General features: G+C 40.4%; 1 protein-coding gene across 2 annotated transcripts in view; it reads right to left on the bottom strand.

Moving 5' to 3' along the window:
- PIP4K2C (phosphatidylinositol-5-phosphate 4-kinase type 2 gamma) overlaps positions 1 to 20,410 on the bottom strand; it is a 142,644-nt gene that overhangs the window by 63,154 nt on the left and 59,080 nt on the right. For both annotated transcript variants that reach the window (XM_089681394.1, XM_089681404.1), the window contains exons 4-6: positions 16,830 to 16,976; positions 15,804 to 15,950; positions 10,346 to 10,384 (exon numbers count right to left, since the gene is read on the bottom strand). In XM_089681394.1, the coding sequence (XP_089537520.1) occupies positions 10,346 to 10,384; positions 15,804 to 15,950; positions 16,830 to 16,976 (333 nt within the window). The remainder of the gene's footprint in view (positions 1 to 10,345; positions 10,385 to 15,803; positions 15,951 to 16,829; positions 16,977 to 20,410) is intronic.

The following is a 20,410-nucleotide window of genomic DNA, read 5'->3' as shown; positions in this document are numbered from 1 at the left end:
CTGATTGGCCAACGAGTGATCACATGATTGGGACCTCGCACAGAGGTCCCGTACGACGACTGGTGTTCCACGGTGTCCGGAGAACACAGCGGGCACCGGATCGCGGTGCTGCACGCTCCAAGGGAGCGGGGAGGCCGTTTATAAACAGCCACCCGATCCTGCACTGCCACTGTCCGGCCGTTTATATACAACGGCCGGACGGGAGGTGGTTAATAGAATGGAGATAATGGATAAATTACTGCAGGATGCCAATTTGTAGAAAGATATATAAGGGTAGTAAAAACCTGCCAGGGCGTCTTATAATAATAGGAATTGATTCTTTAACAGCAAGACTGCTACAGTATATTGATTTCTTCCTACACACGTTAGTACAGGGAACAAAAGCTTATTTGAAAGATACCAAACATATCCTCTAATTATTACAAAATAGCAAAAGTACAGCGGAGACCATCATCATGGTTACAGCAGACGTAGCCGCTCTGTATACCGACATCAACTATGAGGGAGCTAGGAGAGCTTCAGAAATGGCATTAAAAAGAAGTACTAAAATATCTAATAAAAATAAGAAATTTATTTTGAAATGCTTAGATTTTTGCCTCAATTATTTTTGGTACCAAGGCAAGTATTATCTGCAGAAATCAGGAGTGGCAATGGGCGCCAAATATAGCTAATATCTATATGGCCCAATGAGAGGAGGAGAGAATTTAATAAAATATCTCATATTACATTATATTGTAGATTTATTGATGACCTGATCATCCTATGGGAGGGAAATCAAGAGGGCTTACTAGATCTGTTATTTAGTTTAGTGAAAATGAATGAGAGGATTATCAAACTCACCTGGGAATATAGTAAGAATCATTTACTTTTTCTTGATTTATAATTGAAGATGAAGATATAATAAGAACATACTTTAAGTGCACCAAGAGAAATTCATATATACCTGCTGATAGTTTCCTATATACAGTGGGGATCGAAAGTTTGGGCACCCCAGCTAAAAATTTGTATTAATGTGCATAAAGAAGCCAAGGAAAGATGGAAAAATCTCCAAAAGGCATCAAATTACAGATTAGACATTCTTATAATATGTCAACAAAAGTTAGATTTTATTTCCATCATTTACACTTTCAAAATAACAGAAAACAAAAAAATGGCGTCTGCAAAAGTTTGGGCACCCTGCAGAATTTATAGCATGCACTGCCCCCTTTGCAAAGCTGAGACCTGCCAGTGTCATGGATTGTTCTCAATCATCGTCTGGGAAGACCAGGTTATGTCAATCTCAAAGGTTTTAAATGCCCAGACTCATCTGACCTTGCCCCAACAATCGGCACCATGGGTTCTTCTAAGCAGTTGTCTAGAAACCTGAAACTGAAAATAGTTGACGCTCACAAAGCTGGAGAAGGCTATAAGAAGATAGCAAAGCGTTTTCAGATGTCAATATCCTCTGTTCGGAATGTAATTAAGAAATGGCAGTCATCAGGAACAGTGGAAGTTAAAGCAAGATCTGGAAGACCAAGAAAAATATCAGACAGAACAGCTCGCGGGATTGTGAGGAAAAACAATTCAAAACCCACGTTTGACTGCACGATCCCTGCAGAAAGATCTGGCAGACACTGGAGTTGTGGTACACTATTCCACTATAAAGAGATACTTGTACAAATATTGTCTTCATGGAAGAGTCATCAGAAGAAAACCTCTTCTATGTCCTCACCACAAAAATCATCGTTTGAACTTTGCAAATGAACATATAGACAAGCCTGATGCATTTTGGAAAAAGTTCTGTGGACCGATGAGGTTAAAATGTAACTTTTTGGCCGGAATGAGCAAAGGTACGTTTGGAGAAGAAGGGGCACAGAATTTAATGAAAAGAACCTCTGTCCAACTGTTAAGCATGGGGTTGGGTCAATCATGCTTTGGGGTTGTGTTGCAGCCAGTGGCACAGGGAACATCTCACGAGTAGAAGGAAAAATGGATTCAATAAAATTTCAGCAAATTTTGAATGGTAACTTGATGCCATCTGTGAAAAAGCTGAAGTTAGAGAGGATGGCTTCTACAAATGGATAATGATCCTAAACACACCTCGAAATCCACGGGGGATTACATCAAGAGGCGTAAACTGAAGGTTTTGCCATGGCCTTCACAACCTCCTGACCTCAACATAATTGAAAATCTATGGATAGACCTTAAAAAAGCAGTGCGTGACAGACTGCCCATTTTTCCTTACAAAAGTCTTCCAGTTCTTTGAGATTTATGGGCTAAGATACCTCAAACAAGAATTGAAAGACTCTTGGCTGGCTACAAAAAGTGTTTACAAGCTGTGATACTTGCCAAAGGGGGCAGTACAAGATATTAACTCTGCAGGGTGCCCAAACTTTTGCAGACGCCATTTTTTTGTTTTCTGTTATTTTGAAAGTGTAAATGATGGAAATAAAATCTAACTTTTGTTGACATATTATAAGAATGTCTAATCTGTAATTTGATGCCTTTTGGAGATTTTTCCATCTTTCCTTGGCTTCTCTATGCACATTAATACAAATTTTTAGCTAGGGTGCCCAAACTTTCGATCCCCACTGTAAGCCTTGGCTTACCAATGTCCGCAGAGGACAATTATGAGGATAAAAAGGAAGTGTACTACACAGATGGATTTTGAACAACAGTCAAAAGCTATAGCCTATAGACTTAACCTCCCTAGCGGTATGATGTCAATATTTCTGTGCTCAAAGCGGTACATTTTTTTGCATGGAAATATGTATTTTTATTGTAGGCCTGTAATTTTTAGGAATAACTCACTGAAATCTGTCCGAACAAGAATCTAGTAAACATCAGGGGTAGGATAAAAATTTGAAACACGAAATCATAAATAAAAATATAATCATAAAAAATATTATAATAATAAATTTAATTCAATAATATAATCAAACCAAAAACAATGAAATTTGAAATATAGTGCCAAGTTCGCACATCACTGAGCTTAGTCGCAAAATCATTTTCAGTGTCTGATGACTAATTTCCCCACAAATCATCACTCAATTCTGCAAGTGGTTCTGATTTACTATCGCTGTATTCTAGCTGATCTAAATCCGCTTTTGACATAAAGGGACGCTTTTTGGACGCCATGGACATTTCTCAGTTTCCAGGCAGGAAGAACAGTAAAAATGCAGGCAGGGCACAGGACAAAGCAGTAGGGACAAAACGTGTGCGAAATGCTTTGAAACAGTAATGTTTTACTATGTGATTTTAGTGTATTAGTGAATGTCACTTTTTAAAAGTTTTAAATTTCCCGCCGGTTCCGGCCCCCGTACGTCCCGATGCTCGCAGGGACCGGAACCCTGAAGACAGATGCCGGCATTGGCCAGACAAGATGGCCGGGGACGAAGCAGGGGACACATCGCAGGAGCGCAGGACAAGGTAAGTGATCAAGGGAATCCCAGAGCAACTCTGCAGTGTAATCCCGAGTGTAGCTTGGGGTTACCGCTTTTGGCACTGATAATTAACCCCGAGCTACACTCGGCAATACAGCCAGGGAGGTTAAAGAGAAAAGTGATAAGGAAACCATTTCAGAGAGAGAAAGGGATATGGTCAAGAAAATCAGGAGGGATGGGTTAATAGATAAAATAGGCAAGGAAAATGGTGAAGATTGTTCTGCGACTGCAGTTTTACATTATAATTCCTGATATAAGAGAGTGAAGCGTATTATAAGTAAATATTGGCCAATATTAAAACAAGATAAACAACTAAATGCTATTAACTCAGATAAACCTAAACTTGTATTATTATTATACAGGATTTATAGCACTACAAAAAAGCTCCTACTAAGGGATAAGTTAGTCAGTAATGTGTTAGATCCCCCCCTCAAAGAAAATTCTCATTTTTCAATAGCAAAGGATTTTATGCTTGCGTCCGTTGTTATAGATTCAATAGAGTATAAAAATAACCAAAGAAGTAGTTTTAGAAGTCTTATTACAGGGAGGCAATATAAAATTAAAGATTTTGTCTCCTGTGACACTTAAGTAGTCTACGTTGTGTCTTGTCTATGTGGCAATCAATATGTAAGGAGAAAGAAAAGAGCATTGAAGGACCACATTAAAAAATGTGTATACTATTTCTGTAGGTTACCCTACAGCATTAATTATCTAAACATTTTTTTGAAGGGCATAATAGAGACTCCACGTGTTTGCACTTTTGGGGAATAGAAACGTTTGAAAAGGAATTGAGGGGAGGAAATAAAATCAGGAAATTGAGTAAAAGGGAATCCTTTTGGATTCATGAGTTTAAAACTTTGGCAGCACGTGGTCTGAACAAAGAATTTGACTTGAATTGTTTGACTGATTTTTAATTTTAGGTAATGATTCACATTTAGGGGATTATCATATTCCTATTTTTTAAAGGTTCATTTTTTTTATGCATTTTACATTTATTTTTTCATTGTGTTGCGGTTATAGAATTGTTTTAATTGCTTATGGAACAAATATGACTTGTAGGTAAGTTAAAGGTTAGGGTCTTTTTGTAAAGGTCTGAGGAACTTGGGCAATATCCAGCTTCTGGAATGTTATACAGGCCAGTTTCTTTTAGTGGGCTGATATATCCATAGGGATCGGCAGTTTCCATTAAAGTCAATGGTGGGACTATAACAAAATAGCACCCGCAAGCTGAAAGTTAGGCTATAATAAAATGGTGCCTGAGAATTATATAGACTGAGCAGTGTGCGGTCCAATTAAAATCACCCTGAAGTCATCACGCGGTGGTGAAGAAATGTGTCGGGCCAGGACATTGGATGACGTTGCGACGCTCGTTCAAAGGCAGCAGTGTGATAAGCGTTACATTGCATCGGGCGATATTGCACAAGACTGTCATATCTGTGTACACTAACTGTATATATTTAGTATGGACTGGCACCTTTGTAATGTGAGTGCATTTTACTTGTTTTTTTTTTTAAAGAATAAACCTTATAAAGGATAAAGAACTATTTTTAGTGTTTCTGTTTACATGCTAAAGGAGCAGATAATACAAATGTGGAGATTCATACTAGTATTACCCAGGAAGTTTTCTTGGTCCATTTGAGGGACAAAAGCACATTGTGAGGTCAAAAAGGAAGGTGAGAGTACATCCGGTGTTAGCTTTATGCATGCAGCAAATTTGAATGTCAATTTGAGCACAGAAGATGGTTTATATTTAAAGGCAAAAGCCACTTATGCTCAAAAGATTACATACCCTGGCAGAAACCATGACATTTTGGGATTTATATTGAAAATATAACTGATCAGGCCAAAAAACTCTTATTAAAAGGACAGTGATGAAGCCATATACTATCACATAGTTGTTTTGCTCCTTTTTAAAATAACCGAAATCACCCAAATAGTCCTGATCAAAAAAGTTTACATACCCTGGAATGTTTAGCCTTGGTACAGACACAAAGTGACACACACAGGTCAAAATGGCAATTAAAGATTGATTTCTCACTTCTGTGGCTTTTTAATTGCAAATGTCTGTGTATAAATATTCAGAGAGTTTGTTAACTCACACATGGGTGCACTGAGCAGGCTAGATACTGAGCTATAGGGAACAGAAAAACTGTCAAAACACCTGCATAACAAGGTAATAGAACTTTATAAAGATGGAAAAGGATATAAAAAGATATCCAAAGCCTTAAATATACCAGTCTGTACTGTTCAATCACTTAAGTGGAAAATTCTTGGATCTCGATACCAAGACAAGGTCAGGTAGACCAAGAAAGTTTGCAGCCGCAACTGCCAGATGGTAACCCCAGGAAAAATACAGGCTACTTTGGGGGGGGTAGGACGTTAAGATTGTTAAGGAGCACAATACGCCAATACTTGGAACAAAAATGAGCTGCACGTGTGTTTTAGTCACACACGTGCAATCCCCATACTCAGGAGGGATAGCAGAATGTATTTTGGGGAGTTATTCTAAATATGCCTATGCTGTGTGTGAGAAATAACTTGCTAAAATGGAAACTTTGTGAAAAAAAAAAGTTATTTCATTCCCTAATTTTCCAGAAAATTTTAACCAAAAAAAAAAAAAAAAAATATCACAACTTCAAACTCGCTATGCCTCTTACTGACTATGTTTGACTGTTTACTTTGCAAAAAGATGTAATTGGGGGGGAGGGGGGGGGGGGTTTAACTGTCCTGGCATTTTAGAGTCTCAAGAAATGAAGAGATGGGCAGGCAGCACATCAGAACTCATCCTTTGTCAAATACTGTGTGTGTGTGTATAAATAAATAAATATCAGTTTGTAGACTAACTTTCACACAGACTAATATACACAGATTTGGGCTATTTTTACCAAAGAAATGTAGCAAAATACACTGTGGCCTAAATTTATAAAGATTTGCACAATTTTGGCCATGACCAGACTGGAGGAAGGACAGAATAGGTCTAGGATGACAGTTCCTAGACTTCCACTATGTAGGTCCAGGTGTAATGATCAACTTTACAAGAAGTCGACCTCCTAGCTTTCAAGAGTGTAGGGATGATTGAATCTGAAAGGCCCCTGTTCCTCGGCAATGTGGATTCAACAGCCATGCCATTAAAGTGGAATTCCAGGTTCCAAGCATATAATGGCTCCTGCCCCCCTTCTGACTCCTATTCTAAGTACCCTGTTGAAGGAAGATTCTTACACCTACCTTTTCTCAGGGCGCTCCAGTCCGGTCACATGATCAGCTCTCGGTGGAGGTTTCAGGGGAGAGGAGGGACAGCCAACAACGGATACCACATAGTAAGCCTATGGGTGACATCACCGTCCAGGCATTCCAGCCTGTGCCGGCACGCTCTCCTCTGAATGAGAACCTTCGTGGGTGAGAACCTTCTTCCCTCAGCCAAGGCATTGAAAATGGGTCATGGATGGGTGTTCCAGCATGACAATGACCCAAAACACATGGCAAAGGCAATAAAGGAGTGGCTCAAGAAGAAGCACATTAAGGTCTTGAAGTAACCTAGCCAGTCTCCAGACCTTAATCTGATTGAAAATCTGTGGAAGGAGCTGAAAGTTCAAGATGCCAAGCATCAGCCACCAAACCTTAAAGACTTGGAGAGAATCTGCCAAGAGGAGTGGGCCAAAATCCCTCCTGGAGATGTGTGCAAATCTGGTGGCCAACTACAGGAAACGTCTGACCTCTGATTGCCAACAAGGGATTTGCCACCAAGTACTAAGTCATGTTTTGTGAAGGGGATCAAATACTTATTTCCCTTATGAACATGCAAATCAGTGCATAATTTGTTAGACATGCATTTCTTTTGAATATTTTGTTGCTATTCTGTCTCTCACAGTATTACAATACACCTACCATTTGATTTTTAGACTGGTCATTTCATTGTGAGTGGGCAAACACTCAAAATACGGAGGAGAACAAACAGTTCCTTCACTGTATATAAATCCTGTATAATAACCAGAAAAGCTACAATTTCTGGGGAAATTGTGTAAAGTGTTCTTGCCTCCACCAGTAGTCTACAATGTCAATGGGCGGCGTGAGTTGCAAACAAATGGTCATATTGTGAAAACTATCAGGACTATGGCTTAGCCGTGGACATTTTTAGTGGCAGCAGGGATAGCTGAATGTTTTGATATAAGATTTGTGTAGGTGGGCTTGAAAATGAGGGAGTGATGGCAGTTTAGAAATCATGTCCTGATTTTTTCGGCTCATACTCTAGCTTTTGTCACTCTGCTGCCTGCTCACACACCTGGGTTCCTATGGCAACTCACTCTACAGCAAGGGCAGAGAAGAGCGGTTAAAAAACAACTGCTCCAACTTGCTCACTTCACTGGCGATTGCCATCTTCAAACAGTTGTAGTTTAAAAATTATAAATCCTACACCGAAGAGCTTTATATTGTGAGAATCACAAGACCCAGACCTACATATTGATGCATAGTATGTCTCTGAAATATTAAAAATGAAGGCAGTGTCGCAGTTTAGATATTGCCCTTCAAATTTGAGGTGGCTAGAGTGGAGTTTCAATGAATGTCAATGGGCAGCGTGAGTTGCAAACAAATGGTCATATTGTGAAAACTATCAGGACTATGGCTTAGCCGTGGACATTTGTAGTGGCAGCAGGGATAGCTGAATGTTTTGATATACGATTTGTGTAGGTGGGCTTGAAAATGAGGGAGTGATGGCAATTTAGAAATCATGTCCTGATTTTTCAGCTCACACTCTAGCTTTTGTCAGCTCCCACTCTAGTTTTGAACATTCCGCCATTCATTCCTATGGGACCAATTTCAGCACAAAAACGCCAATATTTCGTGGACCATTCGGCAAAACGTTCCACAAAGTAATAGCACACGAATCGGGAACAATCCGCACGTTTTGGTATATTACTGTCTATGTAGTGTAAAAACTGTGGGAGGCGTTAGGGTGGTAAATTTGGCTATAATAATAAGAATATATATGAGCGATAACAGTAAGTGGTCTTGCCATGCAAGAACACTTAATAATAATAATAATAATAATAATAAAGTAGCGTCAATGTGACAGCCTGCACGGAAATGCACAAACACCTGTAACTCCCCATGCAGGTAAACACAGCCCTCCATGGGGGTACACTTTAGTACTCCCTTATGTGAACAACAAGACCTAAGCCAGTGACTGAGAAGCAGGATGGAACACTGGCCCTTGGTGCAGGAAAAACAGATGATCTAGAAAACTCCTAGACAGTCTGCCAGGTGCTCAAGTATGTCTAAATACAAAATCCTCCATATCCAACTTGGTGCAATGGCATTACCAAAATGCCCTCCCTCTCGATCCTGCACAAAAGCCAGGGAAGAATCTGGAGTGGTCAAAAAGGTATAGATCAAGTTAAACTAATCCAATGGTGTCACCCATTGTGAGGGTCCGGGGGTCGTGGACCTAGCAACAAACCTGTGCTTTTGTTGTTGAATATGGAAACCAGAAAAGTCTATATCTGGTGTCTCCCACCTGTGGCAAAGGGCTTCAAAGCCTATTCCCCCAGAACCAGACACTCATGACTGAGAAAGTCAATCTACCAATTTTCCACGATGGGCTCTGTACCAGGCAGTCCACGGCTCTGGTTCCATAAAGAATCCTGTGCCTAACTCCACATTCTGCACTGCATACCAAAGGAAGCAGCATGAGTTGCAAACAAATGGTCAAGCATCCACAGCAAGAACCAGTTCAAAATATAAAAATGTCACAAGGCCAGCCCAGCATCTTCCATTAGGAAGGGCCTGGGTATGGTCCAGCAAAGGGTTGCCAAGGCATCCACGGATCTGGAAGCTGGAGAATGAGCCTCAGTTGTTATAGTGCAGACAAGTGAGGAAATAATCCAGAATGAGATAAACCCTTCATAAACAAAGGTGGACTTCTCTCAGAAAGAAGCGGTCTACTATCTAAGGACACTTGCAAAAAACTGAGGCTAGCTGGGAGTGGGGAGGGTTATATGTAAGGATGTCCCTTGCAGTCTTCTCCCCCCAAGTATCCAATCACCTGAACGTAGCTGCATATAAGTTGTAATAATTTAAAGAAGCTTATGCCCCGCAGAATACCATCAGGAGATTGGATTTTTATATTTAACCCCCCTGGTGGTATTCCCGAGTGTAGCTCGGGGTTAACTTTCAGTACCAGAAGCGGTAACCCCGGCTACACTCGGGATTACCCTGCAGAATTGCTCAGGGATCCCTCCAGCACTTACCTTGCCCTGCGATGTCCCCCCTGAAGCATCCCCGGCCATGTCCTTCGGCCGATGCCGGCATCAGGCTTCCGGGTTCCGTTCCCTGCGAGCGGCGGGACATAAACAGCCGGAAATTCAAAAATGTAACACTCACTACACTAAAATCTGATAGTATTTCATTACTGTATCAAACCATTTCACATACATTTTGTCCCTAATGCTTTGTCCTGCCTGCATTTTTAGTGTTCTTTTTGCCTGGAAACTGAGAAACATCCATAGCATCCAAAAAGCGTCCCTTCAGGTCAAAAGCGGTTTTAGAACAGCAATATTAAATTAGAACTACTATTCTGTGACTGAGCTCAGCGATATGCGAACTTGGCGCTCTATTTCAAACTTCAATGTTTTAAATTTGATTACATTATTGAATTAAATGTTTTATTTTTTATGATTATTTATTATATTATAATTTATGATTTTGTGTTTCAAATTTTATCGTACACGGGATGTTTACTAGACTCTTGTTTGGACAGATTTCAGTGAGTTATTCCTAAGAATTACAGGCCTACAATGAAAAAAAACATTTCCATGCAAAAAAATGTACCGCTTTGAGCACAGAACTACTGACATAATCAGACTGCTAGGGAGGTTAAGCAATATTGTGTAGTAAAAAAAAAAAAATAAAAAATAAAAACAACATACCTTTTCTTTATCACTGGCTTCCCGAGACACCAAGGAACCCTGAAGAAAACAAAAACGTAAAAGAAGTCTCAGAACACAAAATGTAAAGCGTCAGTTATTCCCTACCTCAATACTACTACCTGGTCAAGTTTTCTTTGCATGCTAAACATTGGCAAAGGGCAAAAAGTAAATATTATTATACAGGATTTATATAGCGCCAACAGTTTGCGCAGCGCTTTACAAAATGAAGGTAGACATTACAGTTACAATACAATTTGGTACAAGAGGAAACAGAGGGCCCTGCTCTGATTCTTGTTTTAAACAAAGACATTTCAAATCCCTCTTTAAAAAAAAAAAATAGGCATCAGTTATTATTTTAGCACATTTAGGAATTAATGAATTTCAAATCCCCCAAGACAGACAGGGAGTGCAATTCCTCGTTGTGTGGTCATGTGACAGTCAAACAACTAAAGATGAATCACCTAATGTGTAGCTTTTTTAGTGGTAAATGTGATTATAGCTCCCGAATACAATTTGCTACTTTACAACTGAATTTAGGCATACTGGGCTCAATTCACATAGTGGTATCTTCTGCTTTACGAACTGAGGTAAAGTTTTCGCAAATTTTTTTGCAATTCAAAAATGCACTGAGATAACGCAATAACTATTTTATGAAGTGGTGCAGTATTTAAGTAGTGAAAGCTAGCAATATTTTAATGCCAGCAGTAGCAGTGAACATCACGGTTATTAAGGAGCTTGCGGCCGCCAGCATCCTTAATAACCAGTAAATATCATGGTTGTTAAGGAGCAGGTGGCTGCCACATCCTTAACCATGACTTATCGGCTGTCAGCAGGGTTGCTTGCCAACAGTAGAATGAAAACAAAAGAATTGCTGGCATTTAACCTCTTGTCCTCCTGAGGATTTACCCCCCCTTCCTGACCAGGTCACTTTTTGTGCTACAGTGCTGCATTACTTTAACTGACAATTGCGCGGTCATGCAACACTGCACCCAAATTAAATTTACGTCTTTTTTCCCCACAAATTGAGCTCTTTCAGTGGTATTTGATCACCTCTGCATTTTTTCAGAAAATAATAGTGCAAGAAAAGAAAAAAAAAAACACCCTAGAAGGAGATGAGGCTTCAGGTAATGTGCTCACCAGGACTTTGTACAAGGACTGTTCAGGCAATTCTACTTTGTTAGCAAGCAGTCGCCACACTTCCCAACAATTGAAGGCCATTCTATTTGGAGAATGTTTAGAAGCTAGGTGCAACTACTCAACTGAACAGGCCTTTGTGGAGAAAAGTAAAAAGGTATTGCTAGAAGACCAAAAGGATCAGGTGCATCTGGACCCCCAAATTTCTAGGAGCTTCCAGTTAGCATCTAAAAGTACAGGGCTCCCCGCTGAACGAAACTTTTGATACTTTTGGTAAGAATATAGTAGGCATAATCAGAAAAAAATATACCCATTCTTCAAAAAGATTCATCATTAAGATATTAGAAAAATATATTTTTCAAGTCAGAAAGCCCTTACTCTAGGCTCTATATTATCTCAGAATCTTTATAACTCTTGGAGCAATAGAAACATATCTTGGCTTTACTATAAAAGGTTCTTAAAAATGTGTGGCTAAGTTTTGTAAGTACTGCAAACTTCATACAAAGAGAACACATTCAGTCTATGGCAGCTGGAAAAGTCTTTCCAATTAAAAATTATATCAACTGTGCTACATCTAATGTCATATACAATTCTTTGTACAATGTGTTTATTATAGTATGTAGGGTGTCCCCTGAGGATAATTGGAGAACATTACACAGCCACCACTAACGTTAATGCTAAAATCATCAATGGTCATGAAAGGGTTAGTAAATCTGTTAGGGGAGGTGATTTCCATATGCAAGAGGCATGGTGGATCCACAAGCTAAATACTTGAAAACCGAGAGGGTTAAATCAGTGATGGGGCACTAATTTGTTCTCTAACCACTTGAGATGCCGCTGCTCAGTTCAAGCCTACTCTTGGCATTCCTGTGTCCCATGCTGCCGTCTGCTGGATTTTACCTTCCTTGTTGCTATCAGCTATAGTCATTGCTAAAAATATTGGCACCCCTGCATTTCTGTGAAATAATGCACCACTTTGCCCAGAAAACTGTTGCAATTGCAAATGTTTAGGCATTCTGATATTTATTTTGTTTATATTGGTATTACACAAAAAAGTGGAGAAACAAAAAGCCAAATCTGACGCAAATCCACACAAAACATGGACTGGACAAAATGTATTGCCACCTTCTCAAAATTGTAAGAAGAAATTGCATTCCAAGTTTGTGATTCTCCTGTAATTTGTAATTAAACTCACCTGTATCAATTATCAGATCTTATTGTTCCTGTGTCCATTGATCGCAACATTGGCAAGAAGTTTACAGCCCATGGCACTGTAGCTAAATCTCCCTGGACATGGACGAAAGAAAACAAATTGATCAAAGGTTGCAACAAAGGATTGTTCGAATGATGGATAAAGAACCTCGAACTTCCAAAAATTCAAGCTGACCTTCAGGCACAGGGTACAACTGTGTCAGCTTGCACTATACGTTGCCATCTGAATGAAAAGGGACACTATGGTAGGAGACCCAGGAGGACCCCACTGCTGACACAAAAACATAAAAAAGCCAGATTGGAGTTGGCTAGACGAAACAAAATTACTGCTTTAGAAAAAGCAATGAGGTCTTTATAGAAAAGAATACAGTCCCTACAGTCAAGCATGGTGGAGCTTCACTGATGTTTTGGGTTTGCTTTGCTGCTTCAGACACTGGATGTCTTGACCATGTGCATAGCATTATGAAATCTGAAGACTACGAAAAGAAATCTGGGGTGCAATGTAGGGTCCAGTCTCAGAAAGTTGGGTCTCCTTCTGAGGTCATGAGTCTTACAGCAGAATATTGACACAAAGCACAATTCAGAAAGCACCCAGAAATGGTTTAAGAGAATGCGCTGGAGAGTGCTGAACTGGCCATCAATGAGTCCAGATCTCAATCCCATAGAGCACCTGTGGAGAGATCTCAAAACAGCAGTTGGGGAAAGGAACCCTTCCAATCTGAGAGACTTGGAGCATTTTGCAAAAAGAAAGTGGTCCAAAATTTCAGCAGAGAGGTGTAAAAAACATGGTTACAGGAAGAAATTGATTTCAGTTATTTTGTCCAAGGGATATGCTACCAAATATTAAATTGAGGGTGCCAATAATTTTGTCCAGTCCATTTTTGGGGTTTTGCGTGTAATGTGTCAGATTTGGCTTTTTGTTTCTCCACTTTTTTTTGTGTCATACCAATACATACAAAAGAAATAAACATGAGAATGCCTATTTTAATTGCAACAATTTTCTGGGCAAAGTGGTGCAGTGATAGAAATGCAGGGGTGCCAATATTTTTGGCTATGATTGTATTTGCCAGTGTTGCTCTGAGTTACGGTGTTTGTGACGTGCTAAATCCTCCACGTCGAGGCTGATTGAGTTTCTTAAATATAAGTGTGATGCTTTTTAAAAAGGTGTGTGGTGTTTGGTACTAACCTAGTGCCCCGCTTTACGCTCTTTCCTATGCTTCTTGTGAGCAGCGGTGAGTTCTTTTTATACACAGTTTACTGTACGTATACCACAGATGGAAAACCTTACAAATTTCAGTCAGCCTCACTTTGCAGATTGTTCATGCTCACATCTGCCTGAAAGCTAGCATAAGCCAATTATTCTGCATGATTATATACAGTAATATCTAGACCGCCCTCTCTTCAGACAAGTGGGCCATACACTTTTTACGACTTCCATGAACCACATTTACCTTAAAGTGGTATTAAGTTCAAAAGCATACATTTATTGTATTGTAGCTTGCCAATTCTTAGATGTGATAGCTGTATTCATTTTCTTTTTTAGGCATTCTTCTATTTTCATCTGCTGATCCACCCAGTAAGGGCTCGTTCACACCATAAATGCAGAAAAACTGATAGAAACTGATTTGATTTCACTTGCAGAGACATCAGTTTTCATACACCCTTCAATGAGTTTTATAAACGTTGAAAATTCCTGTGCAGAAAAAAATCTGCACATGAAACTAATGCTGTGATGTGAACAGGGCAGAGAACAATTGATTTTGTTTTGCCCTTGCAGAACACATGCAGAAAACTGATGTCTCTGCACCAAGGTGTGAACAAGCCCTAAGTTTGTTGTTTTTTTTTTTTAACCTCCCTGGAGGTATTCCCGAGTGTAGCTCGGGGTAAAATTTCAGTACCACAAGCGGTAACCCCGAGCTACACTTGGGCTTACAATGCGGCGTTGCTCAGGGATTCCCTGTAGCGCTTACCTTGTCCTTCGCTCCCGCGATGTGTCCCCTGCAGCGTCCCCGGCCAATGTCGGCATCCGGCTTCCGTGTTCCTGTCCCTGTGATGTCGGGACGTACGGGCGTCGGAACCGGCGGCAAATTTGAAATTTTAAAAAAATGTCTTTTTTTTAAAACAATAATTACATAGCAAAACATTGCTGTTTCAAAGCATTTCACATACATTTTGTGCCTACTGCTTTGTCCTGTGCCCTGCCTGCATTTTGGCTGTTCTTTCTGCCTGGAAAGTGGGAAAAGTCCATAGCGTCCAAAAAGCGTCCCTTTAGGTCAAAATCGGTTTTAGACCAGCTAGAGAACAGCGATAGTAAATCAGAACCACTTGCAGAATTGAGTAATGATTCGTGGGGAAATTCGTCAGACATTAAAAACGATTCTGCGACTTTGCTCAGCGATGTGGAAACTTGGCGCTATATTTCAAATTTCAGTGTTTTTGGTTTGATTATATTATTGAATTAAATGTATATTATTTTTTATGATTATTTATTAAATTATAATTTATGATTTCGTGTTTCAAGTTTTATCATATCCGGAATGTTTACTAGACTCTTGTTCGGACAGATTTCAGTGAGTTATTCCTAAAAATGACAGGCCTACAATAAAAAACTACATATTTCCATGCAAAATAATGGTACCGCTTTCAGCACCAAAAATCTGAAATAATCATACCGCCAGGGAGGTTAAAAGAACAAGCTATCCAGCAGAATGTATCAGTTACAGAAATGAGACACACCATTAGTCATCTAAGTCTGTTATTTATCTAGCACTGCCCCTCCCCAAGACTGACAATGCTGCTGTCCAATGGCGCCCCCTGTGCCCTTTCATCCAGAATGGAGGCAATATAGTATAGAAGGTGTGTTAACGACTAGATCACCAGGTAAAAAACAAGGGAAAAAAACACAAAAACAAAAAAAAAAAACAATGCAGCCATCATGATTGGTAAGCGGCAAAGTGTGACAATTTTGGTTTCAGGTTTAATACCGGTTTGTTTCTTCTTCCGTTTGTCTTCTACTACACAATGTTTGGGGGTAACCGATACCTTTTTATAGTTTTATTAGCAAACTTGTTAACAATAACAGGTGAGTAAAGGTCAACAATTATGTGATCACCTTAAGATCATACTTCCTGTGGACTGTAAGCCGGTGACTGAACATATTTCTCATTACCAGCATGTAAGAGTCTTCATTGTCTACACTCAAACGATACATCCCCAGAAATTGAGGTAAAAGCGTGCCTCCATGACATTTTACAATATGCTAAAACAGAGAGAAAGAATTGGTTATATATATGTATATATACACACACACACACACACACACACACACACACACACAGAAAAGTGTCCAAAAAGTAGGAGGGGTTTAATAAATTGTGAAAAGACCTATTCCTGATCTCCTTTCGGGTTACTAATTATAAAGAGAAACAATTAAAACACGTCTTCAAATGTAGTAACAAATGAATACACTATATAGCCTGGGGGGTTGGGGCAGTCATATTGTCATTGTTAGGCTATAGCAGCAATGGGCAAACTACAGCCCGGCGGACCTTTTAATCCGGCCCGGCGGACCTTTTAATCCGGCCCGTGGAGCGTGATGCTGTCAGGATGGCTGTCAGGATGTGTGTAGGCGGGGCAGCGTGACGAACGTGAGGGGAGCTAGGCTCCTCTCACAGTCCGCCCTGAAGACCGGAACGGCGCGGGAACATGGCGAGAGGAACACGCGGAGCAAAGGTAAGTGGATGAATTACTATATGGGGGATGAATTACTATATGGGGGATGAATTACTATGGGGGATGAATTACTATATGGGGGATGAATTACTATATGGGGGATGAATTACTATATGGGGGATGAATTACTATGCTTACTATGGGGGAATATTACTATACTTACTATGGATGACACATACACATCATTCATCTACTCTTGGTCCGGCTCCCGGGTCCAATATATGAACCCATTGCGGCCCTCAAGTCAAAAAGTTTGCCCACCCCTGGGCTATAGCCTTTTTTCGTAGCAATACATTCGGCATGAAGAGCATTAAGATTTGGCATTCTGTTTTCAAATTAGATTATGAAAAGAAATGTTACTGTATTAAAATACAAAAAATACTGTATAATATGAAGTTTTACACACTTGGTGGTAATCAGACAAGATACTGTGTACATTCGCAACATCTTCACTGGATATTTCTTTAACTGCTAGGGTCTTGTCATAAGCGAGAAGAAAGCGGCCATCATGTGCTTCACTTTCACTGTAAGGAGAACTACGTGTTAAGGAAGCCTGGGAAACAAGATAAAGATGAATATTTTTAGTTTTGTATTTCACAAACCAGCGGTAAAACCAAACTGATCTAGACTCTAATGCAAAATTTTAATCAAAGTCCTGTGAGATCCCATCATCATTATGAATACCCAAAAAGCAAACAAACAAAGGCCTCAATCAGTATCAAAAGCTTGCTGGATTCCACCGACTGGGAAAAGATGAGCATTCCTGAATCAGAAGCAGAGTAAAGCCATAGGCCTTATACAAGCTGCTATGACTGTTACACCACTGCCCTGATTGTATTACAGTTGGCTACAAAGGGGGCTATATACACACAAAACACAACTCACATACATATACATAGACACGCACAGACACAGAATATTATGAACATTAACAGGTAAAGCGCATAACCCCGATTTCATTAAAATGGCATCTGAATGTGTGTGGGATATACAGTATTAGGCAACAAATGAACATTGTCCATGAAGCTGATGTGCTGAAAGCAGAAAAAATGGACAAGCCAAAAGGATTTGAGCGACTTTGCCAGGGGCCAAATTGTAATAGCTAGATGTCTGGGTCAGAGCAACTCCAAAACTCCAGCTTGTATGAGATATCCAGGTCTGCAGTGGTCAAGACCTACCAAAAGTGGTCCAAGAAAGGAAAACCAGCAGACCACTGACAGAGCTAAAATTCACTGATGCACATGGGGACTGGATGCTGGCCTGTGTAGTCTGATCCCACAGAAGAGACACGTTAGCTCAAATTGCTGAAAAAGTTCATGCCAGTTTTGATACAAAGGTGTCAGAAAACAGAGCATTGGAGTTTGTTGTGCATGCGGCGTAGCTACCTACAATGCGCACATGAGCATCAGAACTGGACCCACAGAGCAATAAAAGAAGGTGACCTTGTCTGATGAATCGTGTTTTCTTTTGCATCATGTGGATTGCTGGGTGAGCGTGTGTCGCTTACCTGGTGAAAAAGATGGCATTTTAAATTTAAAAAATAAGCATCTTATACTTACCTGCTCTTTGTGATGGCCTTCCTCTTCTGTGGTTCCTGTCGGTGCTCCTCCCCCCCGCTGAGTGCCAAACAGATCATAGTTCAGACCTGCCCCCCACTCCCTCCTCACTGGCTGTGTTTGACAGCAGCAGGAGCCAATGGTCACCACTGCTGCCTCTTTGCCCAGTTAGGAGGGGGAGAGCTGCTGCTCTCATGCACAGTGCTGGACTGAGATCAGGCTCAGGTAAATATAAGGTGGGGGACACCGAGGTGTTTTACCTTTATGCATAGAATGCATTAGGGTAAAACATTTTACCTTTAGAACCACTTTAATGGTTCAAAAACATGGCATTTTACATTTACTTAAAAACTGTAAATTGTAGCTGAAGAACACATTCACATACTGTTAACAAAAGGGCACTCCAGACTGCTGGTGGTAGATTTGTTCTTTATTGCCTTAGCAATACACATTTAAGGGAAACAGTTCTTTGTATGTGTATGTACAGTGCATTCCTAAAAATATGCAGACCCCCTTCACTTTTTTTCAATTGTGTTATGTTGCAGCCTGATACTACAGTTGTTTAAACATTTTTCTCATTAAAGTGGAGCCCCAGTCAAAATCGGAAAAAAATAAGTCAGCAGATACAAAAGCTAGCTACTGACTTTAAAAAAAACAGCTACCCACCTGTCCTACAATCCAGCAGTGTGTTCACACCAGACACGGGGTTGCTGGCCATCCTCTCTCCCCAGCACCAGCATCTTAAGTGTCGGCAGCTGGCTGTGACAGCTTTCGGCTTCACAGCTAGATGCCCCACTACGCATGCGCAGGTAGAAATCTACCATGTGAATGATCCCGTAGGTCTTCTGAGATCTGTCGCATGTCCCAGAAGACTGCAGGGAGGACAACGTCTGCTTCTGATCACCTAAGCAGTTGGAGCAGAAGTGGGAGTGGGTACCTGTCAAAATCGGGTACCCGTCCAAAAAGTGCCAATTCCTCACGGGGAGTGGGGGACCAGTCCTTAAAGCGGAACTTCCCCTTTTGGGTGGAGCTCCGCTTTAATCTACACTCAGTATTCCATGATGACAATGTGAGAACAGAGTTTTAAAAAGATTTGCAAATTTATGAAGAAGTAAAAACTGAAATATCACATTGGCATACGTATTCAGACCCTTTGCAACAACACTTGAAATTTAGCTTAGGTGCCTCCCATTTCTCTTGATAGCTGCTGGGATGTTTCTATAACTTCACTGAGTCCACCTGTGGTAAAATAAATTAATAGGACATGATTTGGAAAGGCATACATCTCTCTATAAAAAGGCCTCACAACTGGCAATGCATACTGCATCAGAGCAAAAGCCATGATATCAAAAAGGAACTACCTGCATAGCTGAGAGACAGGATCAATCCATGGCACAGATCTGAAGAAGGCTACAAAAAAATGTTCTGCTGCACTGAAGGTTTACAAGATCACAGTGGCTCCACAATTCTAAAATAAAAGACGTTTGGCAATACCAGGACTCTTCCAAGAACTGGTCACCGGGCTAAACTTAGCAAATGGGGAAGAAAGGCCTTAAAATAAGAGGTGGACCAAGAACCCAATGGTTACTGAATGAGCTCCAGAGATCCAGTGTGGAGATGGGACAAAGTTCCAGAAGGACAACCATCATTGCAACACTCCACCGATCTGGGATTTATAGAAGAGTGGCTGGACAGAAGCCTCTGCTTAACACATGAAAGGCCGCTTGGAGTTTGCCAAAAAGCAACTGAAGGACTGAGTCTGTGAGAAACAAAACTCTCTGAATTCAAGACTGAACTGTTTGGCCTCAATTCTAGAAACATTATGTCTGGAGGAAACCAGGCACCTCTCATCATCTGCCCAATAACATCCAAACAGTGAAGCATGGTGGTGGCAGCATAACGCCATAGGTGTAGGGACATTTAGCCATGTGAACTAACCGTGCTTCGTGACATGCTTAGCACTGTGCATTACAACATCCCCCGATCCTCCGCCCCCACCCTGTGCACTCCCTCACTCCCAGAAATATGTTAGTAGATTTTTACTCCAGGAGTATAAGAGTTTGAAAGTTCTAGAGAAATGCTTAAACGATGCGTTACAATTTAACTAAACCCATTAGATTTTAGTCGACTAAACTAAAACTGTAGTTTTAGTCAACTAAAATGTACCGGACATTTTAGTTGACTAAAATATGACTAAAACTAAAATGGCATTTTGGTCAACAAAGTCTAAATTCGAAATCTACAAACTATGACCCTCCAGCTGTTGAAGTACTACAAATCACATCATGCCTCTGGGAGTCTTGCCTGTGGCTGTCAGTCTTGCAAGGCCTCATGGGACTTGCAGTTCCTCAACACCTGGAGGGCCAAAGTTTGGAGAATCCTGGTCTGAATCAAAATTTGACTTCAAAATTAACACTGCCTTCGGCCCAGT

This window comes from Staurois parvus, unplaced genomic scaffold (assembly GCF_062004578.1).
Source record: "Staurois parvus isolate SC_StPar_1 unplaced genomic scaffold, SC_StPar_1.0 ptg000017l, whole genome shotgun sequence".
Classification (NCBI taxonomy): Eukaryota; Metazoa; Chordata; class Amphibia; order Anura; family Ranidae; genus Staurois; species Staurois parvus.
This window is presented reverse-complemented; position numbering and strand designations above follow the sequence as displayed.